Source organism: Kryptolebias marmoratus, linkage group LG3 (assembly GCF_001649575.2).
Source record: "Kryptolebias marmoratus isolate JLee-2015 linkage group LG3, ASM164957v2, whole genome shotgun sequence".
Classification (NCBI taxonomy): Eukaryota; Metazoa; Chordata; class Actinopteri; order Cyprinodontiformes; family Rivulidae; genus Kryptolebias; species Kryptolebias marmoratus.
In genome coordinates, this window is record NC_051432.1 from 23,517,436 (window position 1) to 23,538,095 (window position 20,660).

The 20,660-nt window shown below is 38.9% G+C and overlaps 2 protein-coding genes across 4 annotated transcripts in view; one reads left to right on the forward strand and one right to left on the reverse strand.

The window, feature by feature from the left end:
• Window positions 1-19: 19 nt before the first annotated feature.
• tmc6b (transmembrane channel-like 6b) lies at window positions 20-15,601 on the reverse strand. Of its 2 annotated transcripts, none has more exons than XM_037974808.1 (21): window positions 15,582-15,601; window positions 12,208-12,363; window positions 11,700-11,821; window positions 11,227-11,394; window positions 8,896-9,060; window positions 8,709-8,817; window positions 8,537-8,606; window positions 6,781-7,038; window positions 5,819-6,000; window positions 5,539-5,683; window positions 5,199-5,360; window positions 4,948-5,114; window positions 4,769-4,856; window positions 4,564-4,661; window positions 3,931-4,026; window positions 3,776-3,851; window positions 3,363-3,496; window positions 2,133-2,309; window positions 1,179-1,257; window positions 958-1,041; window positions 20-595 (listed from the first exon to the last, which is right to left on the reverse strand). In XM_037974808.1, exons 2-21 carry the CDS (start codon window positions 12,261-12,263, stop codon window positions 548-550), a joined length of 2,484 nt encoding a protein of 827 aa, XP_037830736.1. In that variant the 5' UTR covers window positions 12,264-12,363; window positions 15,582-15,601; the 3' UTR covers window positions 20-547. The 2 variants fall into 2 exon arrangements, with proteins under 2 accessions (XP_037830736.1, XP_017272482.1); XM_017416993.3 differs by lacking the exon at window positions 15,582-15,601 and adding an exon at window positions 15,369-15,523.
• Window positions 15,602-17,864: 2,263 nt separating this feature from the next.
• The window catches only part of tmc8 (transmembrane channel-like 8), an 8,463-nt gene continuing 5,667 nt past the window's right edge, over window positions 17,865-20,660 (forward strand). The window contains exons 1-2 of one of the 2 annotated variants that reach the window (XM_017416996.3): window positions 17,865-18,151; window positions 19,418-19,670. In XM_017416996.3, coding sequence (XP_017272485.1) covers window positions 18,109-18,151; window positions 19,418-19,670 — 296 coding nt within the window. In that variant the 5' untranslated portion in view covers window positions 17,865-18,108. The remainder of the gene's footprint in view (window positions 18,152-19,417; window positions 19,671-20,660) is intronic. The other variant, XM_017416995.3, reaches the window with a different exon arrangement.

The following is a 20,660-nucleotide window of genomic DNA, read 5'->3' on the forward strand; positions in this document are numbered from 1 at the left end:
ATAAATACAAACACACAGATGTAATAAAACAGTTTACTTACAAAGTACATTGATAGTTATAAAAGGACAAACTAAAGTATTCACAATATGATATTTACACACCCAGAAATTCCAGTTTACCTGAAACACACAAAGAGTAATAAAGTATTTGGATTATTTCTGCAACAGAAACTGTTTACAGCTGATATGAAAGTGCTTCTTCAGTAGAAGGGCTGAAATCTAAACATTTTTGTTCAAATGCCCATTTTAATACATAAAGATCTCAGGACTTAAGCTCAGTTTCATAAAACTACAAAAGAAAATAAAAAACAGGTGTTCAAATGTTTGTTTCCCTGATTTTCTGTTTTATCACAAATATGCACAGATAAGGCATCAAAACTAATAACGTCTGAGCTTGAGCATTAAAAAAAAAAAAAGCTTTTTATGGCCATTTATCCCAAAACCTTTTTTAAAAATATATATAAAAATTTCTCTAGCCATAAACATCCAGCAGAACGTAGCTTCTGTCACAGCTTCTGTTTGATTCGTTGTCTGTCCAGTTGTTTCCTCAGTACTTAGAAGAAAGAGGGGAGCTTTCAAAAACACCTTCTGAGTCCTGGAGAAGAGAAGAGGAAATAAGCAAAACTCACATGTGTGCAAAAAAAGGGCCCAATTTCTGTGCTCAGTACAGTAAATACAAGCTGCTTTAGAGAAACACTGGACCTTTGTTTCATTTTAAAAAGATACTAATTGGGTCTTTGACAACTAAAATCACATAAATATACCTTCAATCACCTTTAAAATCTTATCAGAAAGACACTGGGTCCTCAGAACAAAAATTATTTTTTTAATATGCACAAAGATGTTAAGATGTAGCTTCATGTTTATCATCCTGCTTGAATTTGTCTGCAGAATGTGTTTTTTGAGGTTCTGTGGGTTTGAATAAGTCTGTGGTTCCAAACGTGAGCAGTAACCCACCTGACGTCTGGTTCTTCTTTCCTTCTTATTGTAAACGGAGTAATCCTGAAGCTTAGAGATTAAGAACTTTTTATCCTCTCCCTCCTAAGAAACAACAAAAGATCAACGAGGTTCATCAAAATGAAAGGAACATCAGGAGCACCAATTAATCCAAATAAAGAACCTTTAACGATTAGATATGTTTATAAACAGCTGTGCATGCAGACGGGAAGATGTCCTACATTCTTTATATGCTTCTGCAGTAAAGCGATGATCTGCCTCTGACCGTCGATCACCTGACTGTGGAAGTAGATGCCAATCCTGAGAAGAAAACGACAGAGAGATTAAAAACACCTTTCATAAAATTACTCCGGTGTTAAGGTCGTTTCTCACTGGGCTGCGACTGATTGAGGCTAGTTGATGACTAAAAATATCGAAAAAAAGGGCACATTTTCAAAAATCGCAGCCTATTTTTGTGTGCACGGCTAGTAAAACTATTTTGCTGTCCACATTTCAACCATGTCGGCTTGCTCTAAACCCATCCTGAAGTTCAAGTTTAGCTGTCATATTAATAAAATACATAAAATGCCACAAAATATATTTTGCCCTGGGTGTCTCTGTAAAACTATAAATAAAAATCTGACAAGGGTAACCTTAAAAATATCAGAACATTATAAAAAGACCTGAAAGCTCACCATGTCATCACGTCACAGACATTTAGGAGTCAGTGTCTGACTACTGTATTACAACTTTGACATTAAAGTAGACATTTTAAAATAATTTTAATATATCACTGGTGTTGTTAGACCTGACCCTTGAGGCTGTAGACTCAGAGAGTTCCCATGCAGGTGTCAAAAAGCATTGAGGAATATTTGAGTCGCTCGCGACAACTGTTTTGAGAGAAAAATCGGTCGCACAAGTTTTTTGAACACGTTCAAAACTGAAGCAACAAAACTGTGAGCCTCTGCGACTCAAGTGAGGGGAAAAAGAAAAGGAGAACTACCACAAACCTTTCAAGAGATTCTGGAGACTCTCATCGCAGCCCAGTGAGATACAACCTGCACTGTACTGAAGCCACAGATACAGAACATATTCTTTTCTCTGACTGACTCACCGAGCTGCAGTCATGTTTATTACTGTGTGTGTGTGTGTGTGTGTGTGTGTGTGTGTGTGTGTGCGTGTGTGAGAGCGCTTACAGAAAAATGCCTGCTCCCACAAACAGAAAAAAAGGGTTTTCCACCAGATAGAGGTGAGCCTTGGTCAGCAGGGACAGTTTGGGATTTTGGTCTTCCATTTGATGCATCCAGCGTTTTCCCGCCTGGAACATCGTGTCGAGCCCACGGAACGGGCCACATGATTCTGACGGCTTTATGCTGAAGACAGAAGACACAAAACTAAAAATTTAACTTGCTTTTATTTCTCTATACATACTTACAAACATCTTCTGATCAACATGTTTGCCATGCCTTTTTGAAGAACTACAGTGGTTCTGTCTCTGTGGTGTTGTGACCAAAATGTAAGATCTCAGTTTGTCAAAGTGTTTATATTGGTAACGTTGTTTCTTCAGTTCAACTTGAACTGTTTTGTGAAAGAACTTGAACTTCAAGCCGGGACTTCTGGCCACCTCAATGGTCAGAGGCAGCAGAAAGACGAACTGGTCTTTGCAGCCATTTTGCAGAACTGTTTTATGAAAGAAGGTACTGACAGAATCTAGGATAGCCTAAAGGCCTTAGCATACTAAATGAGAAGTCACAAAGTCGGCTTTCGTTCACGTGGTCGCGTGACAAAAATTGCATAATTTTGTTCTCGTAGGAGCTTCGTCCGCCGCTTCGCGACTCAAGGCCCGGGCCGAACTGTTTCTCAGGGGTCTGCACCAAGTGTTGTGTGATTGGTCAGAATTTGTTTATGAGGAAAAGCCGGTAAGCTTTAATGGAGTCATTTTGCTTCTGCTGCTCCTTGAGAAGCAGCTGGAGGCTGTTAGAAAGTACAGCTGTCATTACGACTGTTCCAGAAAAACTTAGAAACCTCTGAACTTAAAAAGACCTTGGAGACACAGGCGGCTCTTCACGGCGTGTACTGTCTCAGTCGGTTTAATAAACACATCTGGTCGCGGTGGGGGAAGCAAATATTTGTACAGGAGAGTTGAGAAGACGGCAGGAAGAAACCCGTTTTAACGCCGTAGGAGGAGGGAGGAACTTCCAGGGAGTACTGAGTTCAGTGCATTGTGGACGATGAAAAGTGTGAGGAAAACGAACGTCTCGTAACCACGTGACCGCGAATCGACTTCATGACATCCTATGGAGTATGATGGAGCCTTAATCCACCAGATTCTGTGATTTATTGGTCAGGACAGTTACTTATCAGATTATTAAACCTGTAATAAAGTCAAGTAGAACACAACACTAATTGAGATTGTATTTGAGTACCTCCACATGGTATATGTGACACACACAGAGGCGCCAAGGAAGGACGGGAAGCAGAGGAGCGTGATGAAGATGGTGGTCATCTGGGTGACTCGGTACGGCTTCCTGGGGGCCTGGCAGTTCATCATCACACTGCTCTGTAGAGAGAAAACAGGTTGGTGTCAGAGGTCACAGACTCAACAGAGACCTCTGCTGGGCAGTGATCAAAACCTTTTAGTGAAGAATAAAAGTTTAGGATAACAAAAGTAAGATGATGCACACTAATCTGTTTGAATGTTCAGAAAACTTATTAAACAAATACTGCATGTGTTTGATATGCTTTATAATGTTGATAAACTATGTGATACAGAGAGATAGCTAAAGTGGTTTACCCGCCTGAATGTTTGACAACGTTAAAAACCAACAACTTTATTTACCATTTTAATGTAAAAGAGCAGAAACAGTTTGAGAATCTGTACTGCAGGAAGGAGAGGTGTGAAGAGAACACCCAACCTGGGAAAAAAGAAGAAACATCAATTTCATATCAGTCAGAACAGTCCGTATAAATAAATCTTAAATCTACAGTTTGTACCAGGCTAAAGACTGTCCATAGATAAGGTCCAGGACGTTCTTGGCGATATTGAACTCTGGTTTCCTCTTTTTCTTAAAGATTTTGTCATAAAGCAACCTGTAAACGACAGGGAGAAAACCTTAGATGACTTTAATGTTTTAGAGTTAACCCAACAGAGGAAAAGAACAACAGGAATGAAAGTTACTTTCACTGGCTTAAGACACTTCGAATCAAAGGAACTACCAAAGACTTCTTGATTGGGTTTCCACCCAAATGTTTCACGAACTTTACCCAGATTTTTTAAAATTCTACACAATAAAACATATATTGATGCTCTTTTTCTATTTACTCTAATAGTTTGTAAGAAAAGCAGTGCAGCCAGAGGTGTAAATTATTAGAATCAAGAACAACTAAGAGCTCATGGAAGATTTCTGCCAACACCTCTGTGTATTTTCATAAGTTATGTGATCAATGGACAGACCAGTTTCCAATCATCTTTTCCTGAAGTTTTTCACTTCCCATGTTTAAAAACATTTGTTAATATTTTAAGGTTTGTTCCCCAACGTTCCATCAAAATTTTATTTATTATTTAGAAATTAAAAATTTCTATTAAAAACAGCTTGACACAAAGTTGGCTGCAGACAGTAAACCCACCTCCAAATCAACTCTCCGAACAAAGTATCCAGCAGAGTGAAGATGAAGTCTACGATGAGGAAGCGATAAAGCTCCTGACCGACAAAAGTCTCCCAGCACTGAGACGATGGCAACAAGACACAGAATCAGTTGTCACATTTCTTTCAACTGCAAGAAAAGGTGCGTCTGATATATTTTGAAAGTAATAAATCTTCATTCAGGTTACCTTGATGCAATCAGTTTTGTTAGAAGCGATATGACCCAACCAATGGTAGCACAGGACTCCAAGCACGCTCACCTTCAACACCAAGTTCCTACAGTTCAAGAAGAGCAAACATAACATGGATTGAATTTAAGGCTCTGGACAGACTTCATTTCTGTGTTTAACAATTCCTCTGCTCGTACCGGCCGAGAGCAACGTATGTGCGCACAGAAGGAGAAGTATATTCCTCTAGACAGAGTGCAAAGAGGAAGGACAGCAGCAGGTTGATGACGGAGACCAGCACAGGCAGGTCCAGCAGGCTGACTTCTCCCACTAAGGAGCACTCGGTATCATTTTCCTGCTTTCTTGCCTAGATATGAGCAGTGATAGAACATAAATGAAGCATCCAGTGTGTGTGAGTGACAAGAAAAACAAAAGAAAACAAACCACTAACCCTTTGTCCATGCCTGTATTCAGAGAAGTAGTAAATGCCGACCACACAGCCAATGGTGACTGTGATGCAGACTATCCAGGACAGGAACTGCAAAGCAAATCTCTTCAACTTCTGTGACAAAGGCTTTCTGATGTTATCGGGACTCACCTCTGTCAGCAGCTCCTGGAGAAGGTGGAGGTTGGAAACAAGAAAAAGAAATGATAAAAGGAGAATGGAGATATTGTGAGGGAGGATAAGCAAAGAAAAGAATGTAACAGATCATTACATTCTTATCTACTGGTTATGTGACAGAAACAAACACAAAGGAAGAATATGTGAGCAGAGGAGTGTTTGTAAGTACCTTGAGCTGTGTGGAGATGTTTTCAGACATGAGCTTGACTGAGCTTTTCTTGGTGACTCTGAAGTCCCATGAGCAGAAAGTCTTTATGGCCAAAGCACTGCGAGATTTGTCGATTTTGAAGCTCTGGCCGAATGACTTTGACATGCTGTTGGGAGATTAAATATGAATATGAATTTTTATTTAAAACTTGGTATGCTGATTTAAAGGTTTGATTACACTATCATTTCTAGCCTTAAACCCTTAAAAAAAATTACAAAATAAAAAGAGAAAACCACAATACCTGTACACCAGAATAATGCATGTGATGAAAAAGGCCATTCCTATTGTAAAGAAGTATGCAAGAGGCATGTTGTAGGATGGGGACTTTGCCTCACACTCCTCTTGGGTAGAATTTTTGCAGCTCATTTTCAGTGTGTCATTATGGTAGTATCCATAGTACATCAGTGAGTCCGAGAAATACCCCTGAGACAAAAACAGGTTGTTCAGACACCAGTTTTTAGTTCTTCTGTACACCATTACCACTGTATATGTCCACAGTTGTGAAAGCAATTACACACAGTTAAGTAATTCCAACACTGTGAAAGCTAGCAAAACTGCCACCTGCTTCATGGACAAAAACAGCAGTGTGCAATCCTGGTCATCGAGGGCTACAATCCAGCAGGTTTTTATTGTTTCCCTGCTCCAACACACCTGATTCAATGGCTGAATTACCTCTTCATGTTCTGCAGAAGCCTGTTATTCACCCAGTGACTCAAATCAGGTGTGTTGAAACAGAGAAACCTTTAAAACATGCAGGATAGTGGCCCTCTAAGACCAAGTTTGCACACCACCGGACTAAACCTACAAATATGGCAATTTAATCAGCTTAAAGGAGCATTGCATCGGTTTCTAAGCACATGAATATGAAAAAGTCTAAACAGGAAAAAGTTCAGCTTTACAGTTCTTGTTAGGTTTGGTCATTCTGAGCTGCTGTGTCACATACAAGGGCTACTTGTGCAAATTGTAAATATATAAATGGCTTTGTTGTAAATAAAATGTGCTTTATTTTGTCAGTACTCAACACTAATGTTCTGTTTAGGATCATATTGCACTTCTGCTGAAAGAACCCAATGGTTAACAACTGGAGACCTGATGATCTGAACACATTGAAGATGTTGTAAGTTGTTTTTTTTTGTTGTTTTTCTAAAAATGAAATGTCATTGCAGGTGAAAGGGGTTGTGATAACATCAGCGAACAGCTTACCGCTCCGGTGAGGAGCTCCAGCCCAGAGAAGGAGCTCCTATTAGCAGGGGGCTCTGGAGGGTACAGTGCCTGAGGCACCACCAAGAAGGCACTCATGACCAGGAAGAGGAAGATATTAAAAAAGAGAAGAATCCTGAGGAACAAGAAGTATGAGAGGACTCCGGAGCCAAAACGGCCGCTCACTTTCTTGAGTGATACTTTCCATAACTGGAGGGACGGAATGAAGGTCAACCTAATGTACAAACGCTGCTTCAGAGCCTGCAAGTACACAACACGGAACATAAAGCATGGTTTTGCTTGTGGTTTTGTGAGTCAAAAATCATTACATGCTCAGGCTGCAGACAAAGTGCACTGCCTCGAGAACACCTACAGGAAACACCCACTGACGACTAACGGCAGCCTGAGAGGAGAATATCTTCTGTTGTTAAGTTAAAAAGGACAAATGATGGAAACAGAGTTTACATTTTCTGTTTGAGAAAATAGATTTCAGTGAACACTTGGTCAAATGTCAAGCTTTAGAAGAGCTTTATTTTACAAACATGATCAAATTATACTAAAACTTAATTTTTAAAAATTTCCCGTTAATTTTGTATTTGCATCACAAAGGTAATAAATAAAAAAGACTTGGTTTGAGGGAACATGTTATTAAGAGAGGAAATACCTTTTGTGACAAAAAACGTGTGGGTGTCTATCTGAATAACCTTAAAGTAACATCTATATCAGGTCTTCGTATCTCCTTCACTGAACCCCTCAGTACTGTGAGATTCCAGGTCCAGCTCTTTACACAATTAAACCCCCACTCCTACTGTATTGTAGTACTTAGCTGAGCTAATAATGATCAGAGTTATTGGAAAATACAAAAATTGTTTGAGAGGATTTTATGTTCATTTGGAATGTCCCCTGACTGCGTAATGACTTAACATGTGCAAGTTGTTTTATTAGCCTGACTCTAGTTCCTATTGAAAAATTTAGTTGGCACTGAATGTAGCATTAATAGAAATGTGCAGAATATACAAATAAAAATTGTAAACCTCATTGAAAAATTTCCTATATAAAGATTAACAAAACAAGGAAGAACAAGTTAAGTCCAGTTCTAAATGCACAACAGAAGTTTAGGGCATTTTTGACTCTTCGATGACCCGCCGACTGAACATCAAGTTACTTTAGATTTTACATCTGTGGTTCAGCGTTTTACCAATTTGGGCCTGTTCATGTATCATGACCAGCTGTCTGTGGCCATACTGCAGATAAAGAAAATGTCTGAAAATTTTATTCTCAGATAAATATTTTTGTGTGCTTGTGCAAACTCTGAAGGACAATACTCTACATTAATGTGCTTTAAGGGTTATTGGGAGTAATTTGTGTTCAATTTAAAGTTTGCAAAGCTGCATTACTGATCTGAAAATAGACAAATTATTGTGTCGGAAGAGGGGCTTTGACTGAAGAAGGTCACTCCATGCCCTGAAACTGTGAACAGACCACTGACTGGTCATAAACTCCTCATCCCTGGAAGTAAAAACTATCTCTGCAGACGATCACATGCAAACACACTTTCTTATTTAAAGAAGTCATGTTAAAGCTTACCACAATATTTATAACATAAATCACAAAACTCTCATTTGTGCACATGGATTGGATATAATGACCAACATCAGTAGGATAGATTTATAGTCATTAATGGTTCACAGACTTTGCGACTAAACGAACTGGAAAAAAGTGGAACATAAATGAGTTTTTGATGGTGTAACCAACTTACTTTGATGTTGCAAAGTGAACTGCAACAGTAATTCCTGTGTTGAACATTAACGCGTTTTAATACCAACTTCCTGTGGAGAGAAACAACAATGAAAGTCCCTTTATCAAATAGTTTGTACTGATTTATTGAAACATCCATTTCTGATTTGGAGTAATGGGCATAAAAACATTACCTGAACTCTCTTTTTTCATCCAAACACAGAGGCATCTCTCGGAGCATCCTCTCTCTGTCAGCGACCGACATTTTCTGCAGGTTGTTCACCAACTGTTCCTGCTTTCTATCTATAAAACACCCAAAAGTGACATTTACATCTCAAACTTCAGTGTCAACACAGGCTAGTCAGTGTCAGCACTTCTCACCTTCTCTGTCCTCTGAGTCTGTAGTGTCTGCCTGCAAGCCATAGCCTCGTATGCTCGGCCTTGAAGAGCGAGAAAAGTCTCGGACCTGTGGTTTGCTCTGCCTGCGTCTCCGAAGTCGCAGGGTCTTGTTGTAGTACTGAGAAATAATGGCTCCTCTGTTGCGGCCTGGTGGAATCAGAACCACTTACATCACTAAGGAGTAACTTTCTACAATCTTGTTAAAATTGAATATATCCTGCGGCTGCATCAGAACTCTTTGGCTGGCATTTGAAAAGTTTTTAATTTGGTTCATACAGAGAAATTATAATCCAAAGAAAATGAAATAATAGTGACATAGATCTATTGTTTTTAAGGAGGCAGCAGTTGAGGCAGAGAGCCCCTGACATTTGTATCCTCAGCTACCCTCTCATGCTCTTCTGCAGGGATATCAAGGATTTCCCAAACCAAAGGTAAACATCTCCCACAAATCTTGATCAAATTTCATCTCACATGTAGACATGCCTAATAACCCTCTGCTCAGAGACTTCCACTAATGTTACTGACTAGAAGCTGAACCACCTGTGAGTTCCTCTTCCAGATGTTAATGCAGTGGTGTTCAATCCTGCGCCTGGATGACCTCCGTCCTGCATGTTTTAGATGTTTCTCTGCTTTGAAACACCTGATTTGAATGACTGAGGGATTAACAGGCTTCTGTAGAACCTGAACACCTGCTGAAGAGCAGGGAAACCCCTAAAACATGCAGGATGGTGGCGCTCCAGGACCAGGATCAGACACCACTGTCTTAATGGATCCACCTTAAAGGACGCATCTCATGTTCTGCACTGCGAGTTCCAGTTCCTCCCCTCAGGACGTAGATACCAAGTACCAAAATGTAAACCAGGCTTTTTAAAACTAGCTTTGCTCCTTTTGCAAACAGTCTCCTAAATGTGTCTTAGCGTGATTTTAACATTGTTTATTCTTTTGGTCAATTTTTTTCCCTTTCATCTTGTCTCATCTAACTTTATCCCATTTTTTTTTCATTATGTCGTCTTATTGTGTTGCTGAAGATGAGCACTTGGCCACTTTTAATCGTGTTGAGTCTATTGTTATGTCTGTCATGTCATATGTGGAAGAGGAAGCTGACTCACTTCACTTTGAGCAAATCTACCTACGAGTAGAAATAAAGCTGATCGATCGATCGCTCAGAGTCAGCCCGGACACTCTTGAATCTCGAAGGAAGCTTATTTTGACCTCTTGTTACCTGATTCTGTATAACTCAACAGTAAAATTACAACTAATATGCAAAATATTAAGACAAATCGTGAATAATGTATAAGAGACCACTGACATTACATGGGAGAAAAGTGACAAGAGAAAGCGCTTTACGTGCTGCAAGTTAAACCCTGAAAGATTAATTTAAACTCCAACACATGCACTTTATTTTGAACACAAAAACAAGCAGCATACCACCAACATGTTGAACCAGCTGACCTGGCAGAGACAGGAAGAGAAGCTGCTTCCTCATAAAACTCTGCTCAAACTCAATGTTTCAGTTGTTTTTATGCTCAACATGTGCACTGCAACACTACTAATGTCAGAGTAAATGTGCAAACCTGACCACCTGTGAGTAAAACCTCACACCTGAACCATCTAATTCTGCTGCTTAAGTTTGTCACAAGCAGCTGTGCAAACACATTTCTGCATGTTCAAGCAGCGCACTTTGGGTTTTTATTGTGAAAGATGTTTCAACTACCAAAGGAGCTAAAGATCTTTTAATCAGAGAAGAAACTAAGTCTTAATAAATATCTGCTGTTTTACCTCTAAAGATTTTGCTGCGAACTTCAGGCGAGACCAGAAAGTAACTGGAAAGTTTATTTTAATCAGCAATGTCAGAGCAGCTTGCTGTCATTTTCAAACAGGAAATAACTGTCAAATAAAATCATAAGATCTGTGAAACATACGTTACCTTTAGCCAGAAATACACAAATGTTAGGGCTGTACGATATTAGAAAAGTGTTGTGCGATTTTACTGTTTAATATTGGGATGATATTTGCGATAAAACCATATTTTCCTCACTCCTCACTTTGTCTTCTGTCAACTAAACCACATGTGGGCATCAAGGTCAGTTAAGGCTGTTGAATTGACCAAAAATAATATATTATATTATTACAAATATATTAACATGCATAAATGCATGGTACTTGAAATCTGGACTATGATTTATTGCAGTCCTTTGCTATATTGACATTGAGCTCACTGAAGTTTTTGATATCATGTGCAGCTCTAACTCGTGCCTTCAACAGATTTTCAAATAAACAGTTTAATTTAAATTTAAAATCATCACTACTGACCAATGGTGCGGCTGGGCATGGAGGAAAGAATCTTCAGGGTGTCTGAAGACCAGGGTCCACTATTAGGCGAGTCCGTTTGTTCTCCACGATCCTCCAACTCGTATTCATCTTGATCCGCTCTCTGTTCCCTGAACTCATCTTGAGGGTTTGACAAAGAGTCCATATAGGCTGTTCAAGTAGACACATACAGTAAGCACACGATTAAATATTTCTACTGCTGTAAAACTCAGCAAAACAACTCCGTACACAACAGCTTTTTGTATGCCAAAATTTCTTGCAAGTAAATGCTACAAATAAAAGTAATGTTTAACTCAAATAGGACGTATAACTAAAATTAAAAAAGCATTTTGTTACAAATTTTACCCCAAAATGACCAAATTATACTCTTTTTTTAAATTAGAAACACTGACAAATTATTTGGCTTTCACATAAACTTCTGTCAGTTCACATGCAGTGCATCTCAAACTGAATACCTCGGTCTCTGTTATCCAGTTCCTCCTGCAGATCGAAGGCATCAGCTAATTCATCAGTCCGACTCTGCTCTGCGATCAGCTGGTTGAATGAATCATGAACACCTTCCTCGTCTGCCGGGCTTCTAACAGAGGATCACACAGACGAGAGCAAAGATTAAAAAACAACCAAAAGGAGAGCAGTGAGGGGCAGATCTAAAGGAAAGTCTCAGTAAACATCCAGAGAAAAGGAGTGACCATACTGCAGATAAAATACTTTGCTGAGTCAGAGAAGAGACAGAAAGTTCAGTTCTTCTGCACAAAGAGAACAGGAAGCTAACACACAAGCAAGGACTTTTTTTCCTCGACTGCTTCACTGGGACAATGAACCACAGGTCAGCAGCTGATCACGTGATCCAAAAACAAAACCACAGAAGAAAGGCATGGGACAGAGCCCTTTATGTTCTGCCTTCCCACTGTACCACTCTGAAAGTTCAAATGAACAAGACTCAACACGAGAGACACAACTCACTCCAGTCCATGTTCAATGAGAGGGCTGTTCTGGTCAAAGTTAACGCTGCGAGCCATTCTTCCACTCCTCCGTTCGTCCGTCTATCGTCGCAGACTGATCACTCAGTCATCTGTGCAGCGCTGCCTTCAACTCTCACCATGGCGTTCACTGCTTTACCTGCGGAGGATCGGAAAAGAAAAAGGAGGTGGCGCAGTGAGTGTTAGAAGTACGGCGGCTGGAATGCCACCAGACTTCCTTATAATCCTACAGTCTTGACAAGTTCCTACTTGTGCTGACCTGTTTCGATCTACAGACCTAGGAAACAATCACTAGAAACTGAATGTGTACATACAAATATCACCCTACTTTGATTTGTCTGTGCTTTGAATATCCAGTGAGCTTCACGAACAACCCGAGCTGACTCGTCAGGAGGGATTACATCCCTTTGTCCCGACGTATGACTGCTGCTTTGTGACGAAGCTGGCAGTCAGAGTCAGATGTCCCCGTGGAACCAGTGAAATGAATATTTATGGAAAAGAAAGAATGATTTATTGTGAAACTATCTGAGTGTCACATGTGGCTTTTTGAATGAAACCTTTTTGGGTGAATTTGAACAAAACTTTATAAATAAATAAATAAATAATCCCTTATTTAAGATATTTATGATAAACACACCTTCATCTAGTTTCACCAAAGTCCCAGAGAGGACACGTCCTGCTGCTTTTAATGCTTTAATGCAGATGGCTTGAAGCTAAACATTAGAGAAGAATTTAGGAAATAAGAAAATTTAGTCCAGATGTGTACTAATGATCAATAAAACCACTTTATAAAGTCTATCCAATTATTAACAAAAACTAAGGATAACACAAAACTCTAAATGACTCATGATAAAATGGTAAATATACTGATCTTTGGTCATCGTGTGTAACCATGAGTTGGTTATTAAAAGACAAAGACTTGCAGTTAGAAAGTGCTATCTGGAAATGTAAAATATATAAAATATTATTTAACAACCCTGGAAAAAAACATTAACTGACTGATTTTTATTTCAAAGGTAATAGATGACATGACATTTTGTACAGTTTATGGTATATGATCGCTCTCTTTTATCACCGAGGTACTAAAGGTTGTTTATTATGGATATTACACATAATGTAATATCACAAAGGAGGCCATGGTTTTTACATTTCTGTCTCCAGATTAGCCAGTCCTTTACTTGTTTATAATCTCATACCACTTTAGGATTGATTGGCTTGTTTATTACAGATCTCAAAAACATTTAGCAGTGATTTATTAATTTAAAAATGGGAAAAGAAAAGATAGTTTAAAAAGATAGATGGGGCACAAATAAATGAACAGATAAATTACAAAAGTACTGTATGTGACAAACTGCTTACTATAAAACTTTAACGAAATCAGGTGCCAGCTTCTCAAAGACGAACAACGGGCAAAACTACTTCACAAGCAGCAACTTCCATGTGAGAAAAGTTACATCACGCCTCATCCCCTTCCTGTTTACTTGCAAAAAGAATAGAAACTGCAGTTTATAAACATGATTCAGCTCTTAGGAGAATTGCATATTTCATACAAAAGACAAACTGAACCTTAAGGGTTTTGTGAGGTTTCTAAACATTTTGGAACAAGTAAGATGTGATGTGACTCTGCATGAAACCAATATTTAAGGTAATCCAGGCTAAGATCATAATGAAAAGTCTTCATGTAAACACGTGACGGATACGTGCACAAGTTTGTCTTTCTGGGAAAGTCTGCACAAACTGAATTATTTCTTAACCAGAAAAATGCTCATGTAATGCAGAGTCACTGCAAGGGTTAAAAAAAAAAAAACTAACGCAACATCAGGCGAATCCCAACTTGTTGGATGAGCGGAGCTAGTTTCATTCTTCGGCATGCACAATGAGACAGAGACAGATTTTCCTCTGGCGTTGGGGCTCTTAATTTAAATCACAAGAACAGCCTTTAAATATGGTGGAGCTCCGACTATCAGCTGGCACACTAAATGACTGAATGGTTCAGAAATGCTCCTCTACCACCATTCATCTCAAACATGCTTTTCTCATTACCAGAGATTTCCAAGAAGATCATATTACTTCTTCTGTGTGTTTATTTCCTACACCTTCGGTTTTTGTCTGATTTTAATCCTTTACATTCAGTAACTACAAGAATACGTTGCTGGCATATACATTGCTGGAGTAAGTTTTAGTCAAATTCAGTCTTAATGTTTGTCTTCAATTAAAATAAAAAAAAAGTAATCCTTTGAGAGCGTACAGCTGGGGAAGGATGTTGTGGGAGTGGGACTAAAGAGCTCGACAGTGGGTCAGAGTTGAGCGGTTCTGTTGCCAAATAAAATAATCTGGAGACAATGTATGGGTCAACAGGATACAGATAGGTTCTCTGAGAATTTAATTTGAGTTTAATAAGGACAGAAAGCAGGGTTCTTTTAATGAAATAACATAAGAGATAATTAAAGAAAATACAGGAACAATCTGTGTCGGGTTTTAAAACATCGAGATAAACAATGAAGACAAAAATGCAACACATGCATCACAAAAAGGGAGGATATTTTTCCAGCAGAGACATAAGGAAGTCATTAGTAGATGCAGATGAGGATTACAGGTTTAGGTGTAAAGTAATTTGCAGGGCAATCAGTACTGATAATATAAGGTGTGGTCGACAAAAGGAAAACTATATAATTCTGATGTTTAGAGTATGAAATCACAGGAGATATAGAGACAGAATAATGACAGGAGTAATAAAGGCTAAATCTACCCATGAGATGACTGTCCAGCATCTGATCCAGACACGGACAGTGTAATAAACACGAGTGTTGGCAAATAAAGAAACCTTTAAAAGCTGCCATCAAACACAAAAAGGGTCCTGCTGGTACAACCTGTCATTGAGTGCCCCAGGTAAACTCATTCGACCGAAACAGATTTTTTTTTTTTTGTTTAGTTTAGTTTTGTTTTAAATTTGACTGTCGCTTTACGGTACCTGCAGCCTGGGAGCGAAGTGCAAACTAATTTATTATCACCTTTGTTCGCTCCTGTTTGTTTTTGTTGACTGTTAGCTTAAACGTTAAACCAACGGACGGGCGGAGAAAAGACGGACAGGCGACTAAGTTTGATTGAAACGAGGGGAATAAAATAAAATTAAAAAAAGTTTACCTGTAGAGCCAAGCACAACAGTCCTGCGGGTCTGTAACACCAGGAGGCGGTTTTAAAACAAATGTTCACCGTCTAAACTGGAATAAATTAGCTCCTTCGCCCGCAGGGCAACTTGACAAACCTGCCGAGCTCTTAGTTACTTTTCAGCATATAGATTCCGAACGCGAAGGGAGAAACCATTGTAGCATTTAAACTCGGATGATCAAAACTAACCTGTATATCTTCCACCTGTGTTATGAATTCATCGCCATTCGTTACATTTCGAGATGAATTGTTTGTTATTTCAAACCACTCGCCGGAGTTAACTTTTCTTGATATCGACGTAACGCAAAGTCGACCCCCGCAGATTTGGCACTTTTGGTTCAGTCCAGTTCAACCGAAAGCGCTGAATGCAGGTTTATGAAACATGAGAAACTCTGTGGTTTGGTTAACCTATAAATGGTGATTCTACAATGAAGAGTGGAATATCTTAAATTAGTATAACATTGCTGTAACTTTATAAATGTTTGAAAGGCTCTAAAGTGTCTACCTGACCTGTATTCTTTTTGTTTCCTCCTACAAACAGCCTCCTTTTTACTCTTATCTTCGGATCTGTGGGACCAGTTTTCAGTTTTTATTAAAAAATGACATTATTTTTAGACAGTTAGACTCATTGACCTTGGGTCATTTTCTGTGAAGAACATATACCTGACTGCACGCTGTATACTCCAATGACATATATTTGAATATTGGTATACCCCCCTACACATTTCCATACAGGATGTTCGGTCCAATGGACCCAGGACTGATAAAAGTCTGTCTCTCTGTCCTCCTCCTGTCTGACTAGAAGAATGTCCGCTCAGATGGCCCTGCAGATGAGTTTGGAAAAGACAAATGCTTCTGGTGATGATGAAACCGGTGCCGAAACAAAGACGAGCAGCAGGACCAGCAACATTTCCTTAAGATTTCATCCAGATCTGTTTGTTAGTTTTTACCTGATCTTTGCTGACAGACAAACAACCAAACTGGAAACTGGAAACAGAACCTCTTTGGAGGAGGGAACAAAAGGGTCACATGTATGAGCAGAGACAAGATTTTAATTAAGGAGTTACCTGTGACTTTGACCTTTGACCCCATGAACAGTGAGATCAACAGGCATCATCTTTGACCCTTGAGGTGTCCTGCTGTGGAGTTTAACATCCTGCTATATAGAGTCCTGCTGCAGACTTACAGCACAGGCTGATCTGTGACCTACTCACTTGTTCCTGGTAACATGTTTGACATTTCCTGAAAATTTCATGAAAATCCCTTCAGAAATGTTTGAGTAATCTTGTCCACAAACAGACAGGCAGACAGACAGTCAGGCACCACTGAAAACCTAACCTCTGTGGTGGAGGTAGTAATCAAACAGACTACTGCATCAGTTCTTCACACTGAAAGTGATCCAGTAGTTGTATAATTAATGAATAACTTGCACTAAATACCAGCTTTTGAGTGCAGTAAATGTGAAGACATAAAACCTTCCTCTGCCAATAATCAGTGTACGCTTTGGGTTAACCATGAAGAAAAGTTAGCATTAAAATGCTTCTTCTCCTAACATAATCCCCTCTTCCAAATCTTAGCACTTTGGAATTCCTTCTTTACGTTTTAATGAAACTTAACTGCAAAAGTTAAAGTCAGAGTAGAATTGAAACCAACCGTGTTGAAACAGCAGTGAGGAAATGACGCTCACGCCCGTCTTTCTGTTTAAAACCCAATAACTGTAAGCCTTAGATGTCTTTGTGGCTAACTGGGTGGGTGTAAAGAGCTTTCTTGCCACATCTTCTTTTGCAAATGGTAAAACATGTTCCTAAGTAGACATTGCAGTGTCTTGCGATATGATTGAAGAAGCCCATTAGTGAGCACTTTTGCACTCAGTCTACATTATCCTCATTAACTGACCCAGAGGAGAAGAAGCACTTTGCTGTGAGAATACAGATCTAAAACTGACACTAAATAATTTAATTTGAAACCATATGTTTATTTTGATCATTTAGCTCGGTGTCTGTAAATTGGATCAAGTTGTAACCATTGTTCTGTTTGCTAAGGTCGATTAGTTGTGGCAGCCACCTTTAAATGAGTTAATCAGCTATAAATGTTCACTTTCTGAGAGTTTCAATCAAATCTGTTCAGTGCTTCATTGGATATTTTGCTAACAGACAAACAGTGTTAAAAAAAAATAAATGAAAAATGAATGAGCTGTAGATGTGCACCCAAGGATTATTTTCTGAAAGTTTGAATAAAATCCATCCACTGGTTCATGAGATATTTTGCTAACAGTACAGACACAGACCTTTTTGCCTTTGATAGTAAAGTAAAAAAAAAAGAGTGTGCCTTTACTTGGCATCTGTTTATACTCTTCAAAATGTCTTCACTTTGTGCTTATTAGTCCACTGTGGGTGTGGGTCTACAGTTGTTATCACGTTGAAACTTTGCGTTTGCATCCTGTCATGTGATTTCCTGATGTGCCAAATTCAGCCTCACTGCGAACATGTGAGATCTGCTCCATCTGCAGTAAAACGAGCCGCACCGACACCGATCTTCATCTGCCCGATGCCTCCACTGAGGTGTGAAGCAAGATATTTTGGTACAGATTGAGGAAGTAACTTCCCTTTTTTCAAGACTTTAGGTTAGAGCTGAAGTGGAGAAGTTACCGACATGTGTTAGTAAAAAGCAATTTTTTTTGGAGTTTGTTTTATTAAAGAGGAAGTGTAGGGCGAAAATGGAGGACCAGAAAAATGTGAACTTCATGAGACTCATGTCAGGTAATAGAAAAAAACTGTTTTTTTTAACTTTTATGGTTGATAGGGTGAGACATCATCGTGCGTATTGAACACTGTACTTGTATTTTTATGATTGCATGTGAGATTACCTGAATTATACATGGTTTATGCTCATGTTATTGAACTGCTACATACAACTAAAATCTATTTGTGCTCTCTGTTAAGCTTGTGATCTGTGTTTAACAGATAAAAGTTACGGTAAAGCAGGAAGTAGACCCTGTTTGGGTTTTAAGGTTCTATATATTAAGACAATTAACAATTTTCTGGTTCTTATCATGACTTGAATTTATGCACCTTTAACGTCAGATGAGCAACAACACGTGACGTGTTTATTCAGTAGTCTGTAGAACCACTTCTACCTGCAGTAACGTGGAATATTTTTTCCTAATCAGTCTATCTGTGGAGACGTTTTGTCCGATTCTATTATTTATTTCATTTGTTTGCATATCTCTTACACAGAATTCCAGTCATCTTTACACAGGGTGACAGCATCATCTTGATGTTATTTTTCCTTTTCAGTCATTCTGTTGTAGATTTGCTGCAGTGCTTGGGATGATCGACCTGTACATCACTGATGTCATGTACAAGGTCCTGAGATGATCTACAGAATTCAAACTATGCTTAAAAATGGTTGCTAATTGTATGATTTTTGGCCTAAATGTTACAAGAAATGAAAATAGGTGTCTTAAATTGATAAAAGTTAAAAGTATAATGGTTGTTTTTGTTGCTATGATACTCTTATTTAATGGCTTAATAGCAAAATTTGTACACTTCAGTTAGCAGTAGTTTGGGTCATGAATTTGTACTGCCGTTATTTTGTGGATTAAAACCTGAAAAGTTTGGGAACCACTCCTCTCCATCACCCACTTTTAGCCAAACTACAGCTGTCAGTCAGATGCCCTTACATTCAAATCTAAACATTTTTGATCTACCAACAAGTTTGAGCACAGCTCAGTGTCTGTAGCTGCAAAAGAAGCCCATATCATTAACCCTCCACTGCCGTGCTTCACAGTTATTGAGGTGTTTGTGCTGACATGCTGTGCTTTGTTTACTCCAAATGTGCTGCTGTGCGTTACGGCTCAACTTTAGTTTCATCTGTCAAAAGACATTTTTGCACAAGTTTTGCAGTTTGCTTGGATTAAAGACAGTGAGTAGTGGTTTCTAAAATGGCATTAGTTGGTGCTAGTTAGCTGATGCTAATAGTAGTAAGTCAAGATGTTGTAAAAGTACTTTTTGTTTTTTCTGCAGATGAAAGCATTCAGTCCACCCTGTCCTCGGACTCATATGAGTACTATCAGACAGAGATATTTGACCTGCTGCCCAGTGTTCAGGCTTCCCGGCCTGAGCAGGACAGACATGGTGCTTTGGACGCCAATGAGGTCTATGGGGGCGCTCCGGGGTCTGCGGAGGACTCCGGCCACGGTGTCGGAACCAGAGACAAGACGTCTTTACAGCCACTCAGAAACCTGGCCCTGTGTATGCAGGGGAAGAGAGGAGCCAGGTGAGAAACTACCACGCAGAAATACTTTTTATCTAAAACTTTGTTTGACTTTTAGGAGTAAAAGCTCCACACTGTCGCTCAGAGCAGCGCTATTTGAGAACCACACAACTCTGCTGCAAAAGATAAATGTAAATTACAAACAGGATGCATTAGTCTGCAAAAGTTTTTATATTGTCAGATGTCAGTGTTAAAAGTTAGACATGTTTGTGTGTTTGAAAAAAATATTCTATAATTTTGAAATAACAATGACAATTAGAGTGCTAGCAATTCTTGAAGGGATGTATTTTGGGTTTTAGACTAAGATCTTACATTAGGAAATGACAGAACTGTAGCTGTTTTGGTTAAACCTTGAAAATAATGTGATCTTATTGTAGCTAAAATATCTGTAAAACTGTCTGTGGAATAGCCATACTGAGAGTGTGTGCATTCTTGTGTCTGTTAGCAAAATATGTCATGAATCACAGGACGGATTTTAATAAAACATTCAGAGAGTAATCACTGGATGAACATCTACAACTAATTAACTAATCAATTCAATTCAAGATGGCCTCCACAGCTAACTGACATCAGAATCACAAAAATGGCTTTAGCTCAGTTAGTTTTACAAATAAGGAGCTAACATTTGATGTAGTAGTAGCTGAGAGTCAGTAATAACACATGCTCAGGATGATATTGTGTTCAAAGTTTGACCAAAACGGCTTCAAGCAGGGGTGGAAATTATTTTTTTTTACCAGCCACTCAAATATTTTACCAGCCACTATTTTATGTTGTGACAAAAAGTTATTTCATATGATGATGATGATCGAGGTGGGTGGAAGCAGTTGTGGTGCAACTGCAAATTGCAAAAGTTACCATGGGGGAACCAAATATTTCAGCAGTCTGAAATAATCGGTTTCCCCTCTAAAACATGGGACAAAAATAATTTACCGAAAAGTCCTTAACTGTGTTTATTCCTCTCATCATGGACAACAAGTCCTGTGAATTTGGAGA

Bases quoted from the DNA above. Each gene is read 5' to 3' on its own strand.
- tmc6b (XM_037974808.1), bottom strand. From the start codon at position 12,263: ATGGCTCGCAGCGTTAACTTTGACCAGAACAGCCCTCTCATTGAACAT. The intron at 6,001-6,780 runs GTAAGCTGTTCG...TTTTTGTCTCAG, and splicing joins TGGAGCTCCTCACCGGAGCG to GGGTATTTCTCGGACTCACT. The intron at 5,361-5,538 runs GTACTTACAAAC...CACCTTCTCCAG, and splicing joins ACATCTCCACACAGCTCAAG to GAGCTGCTGACAGAGGTGAG.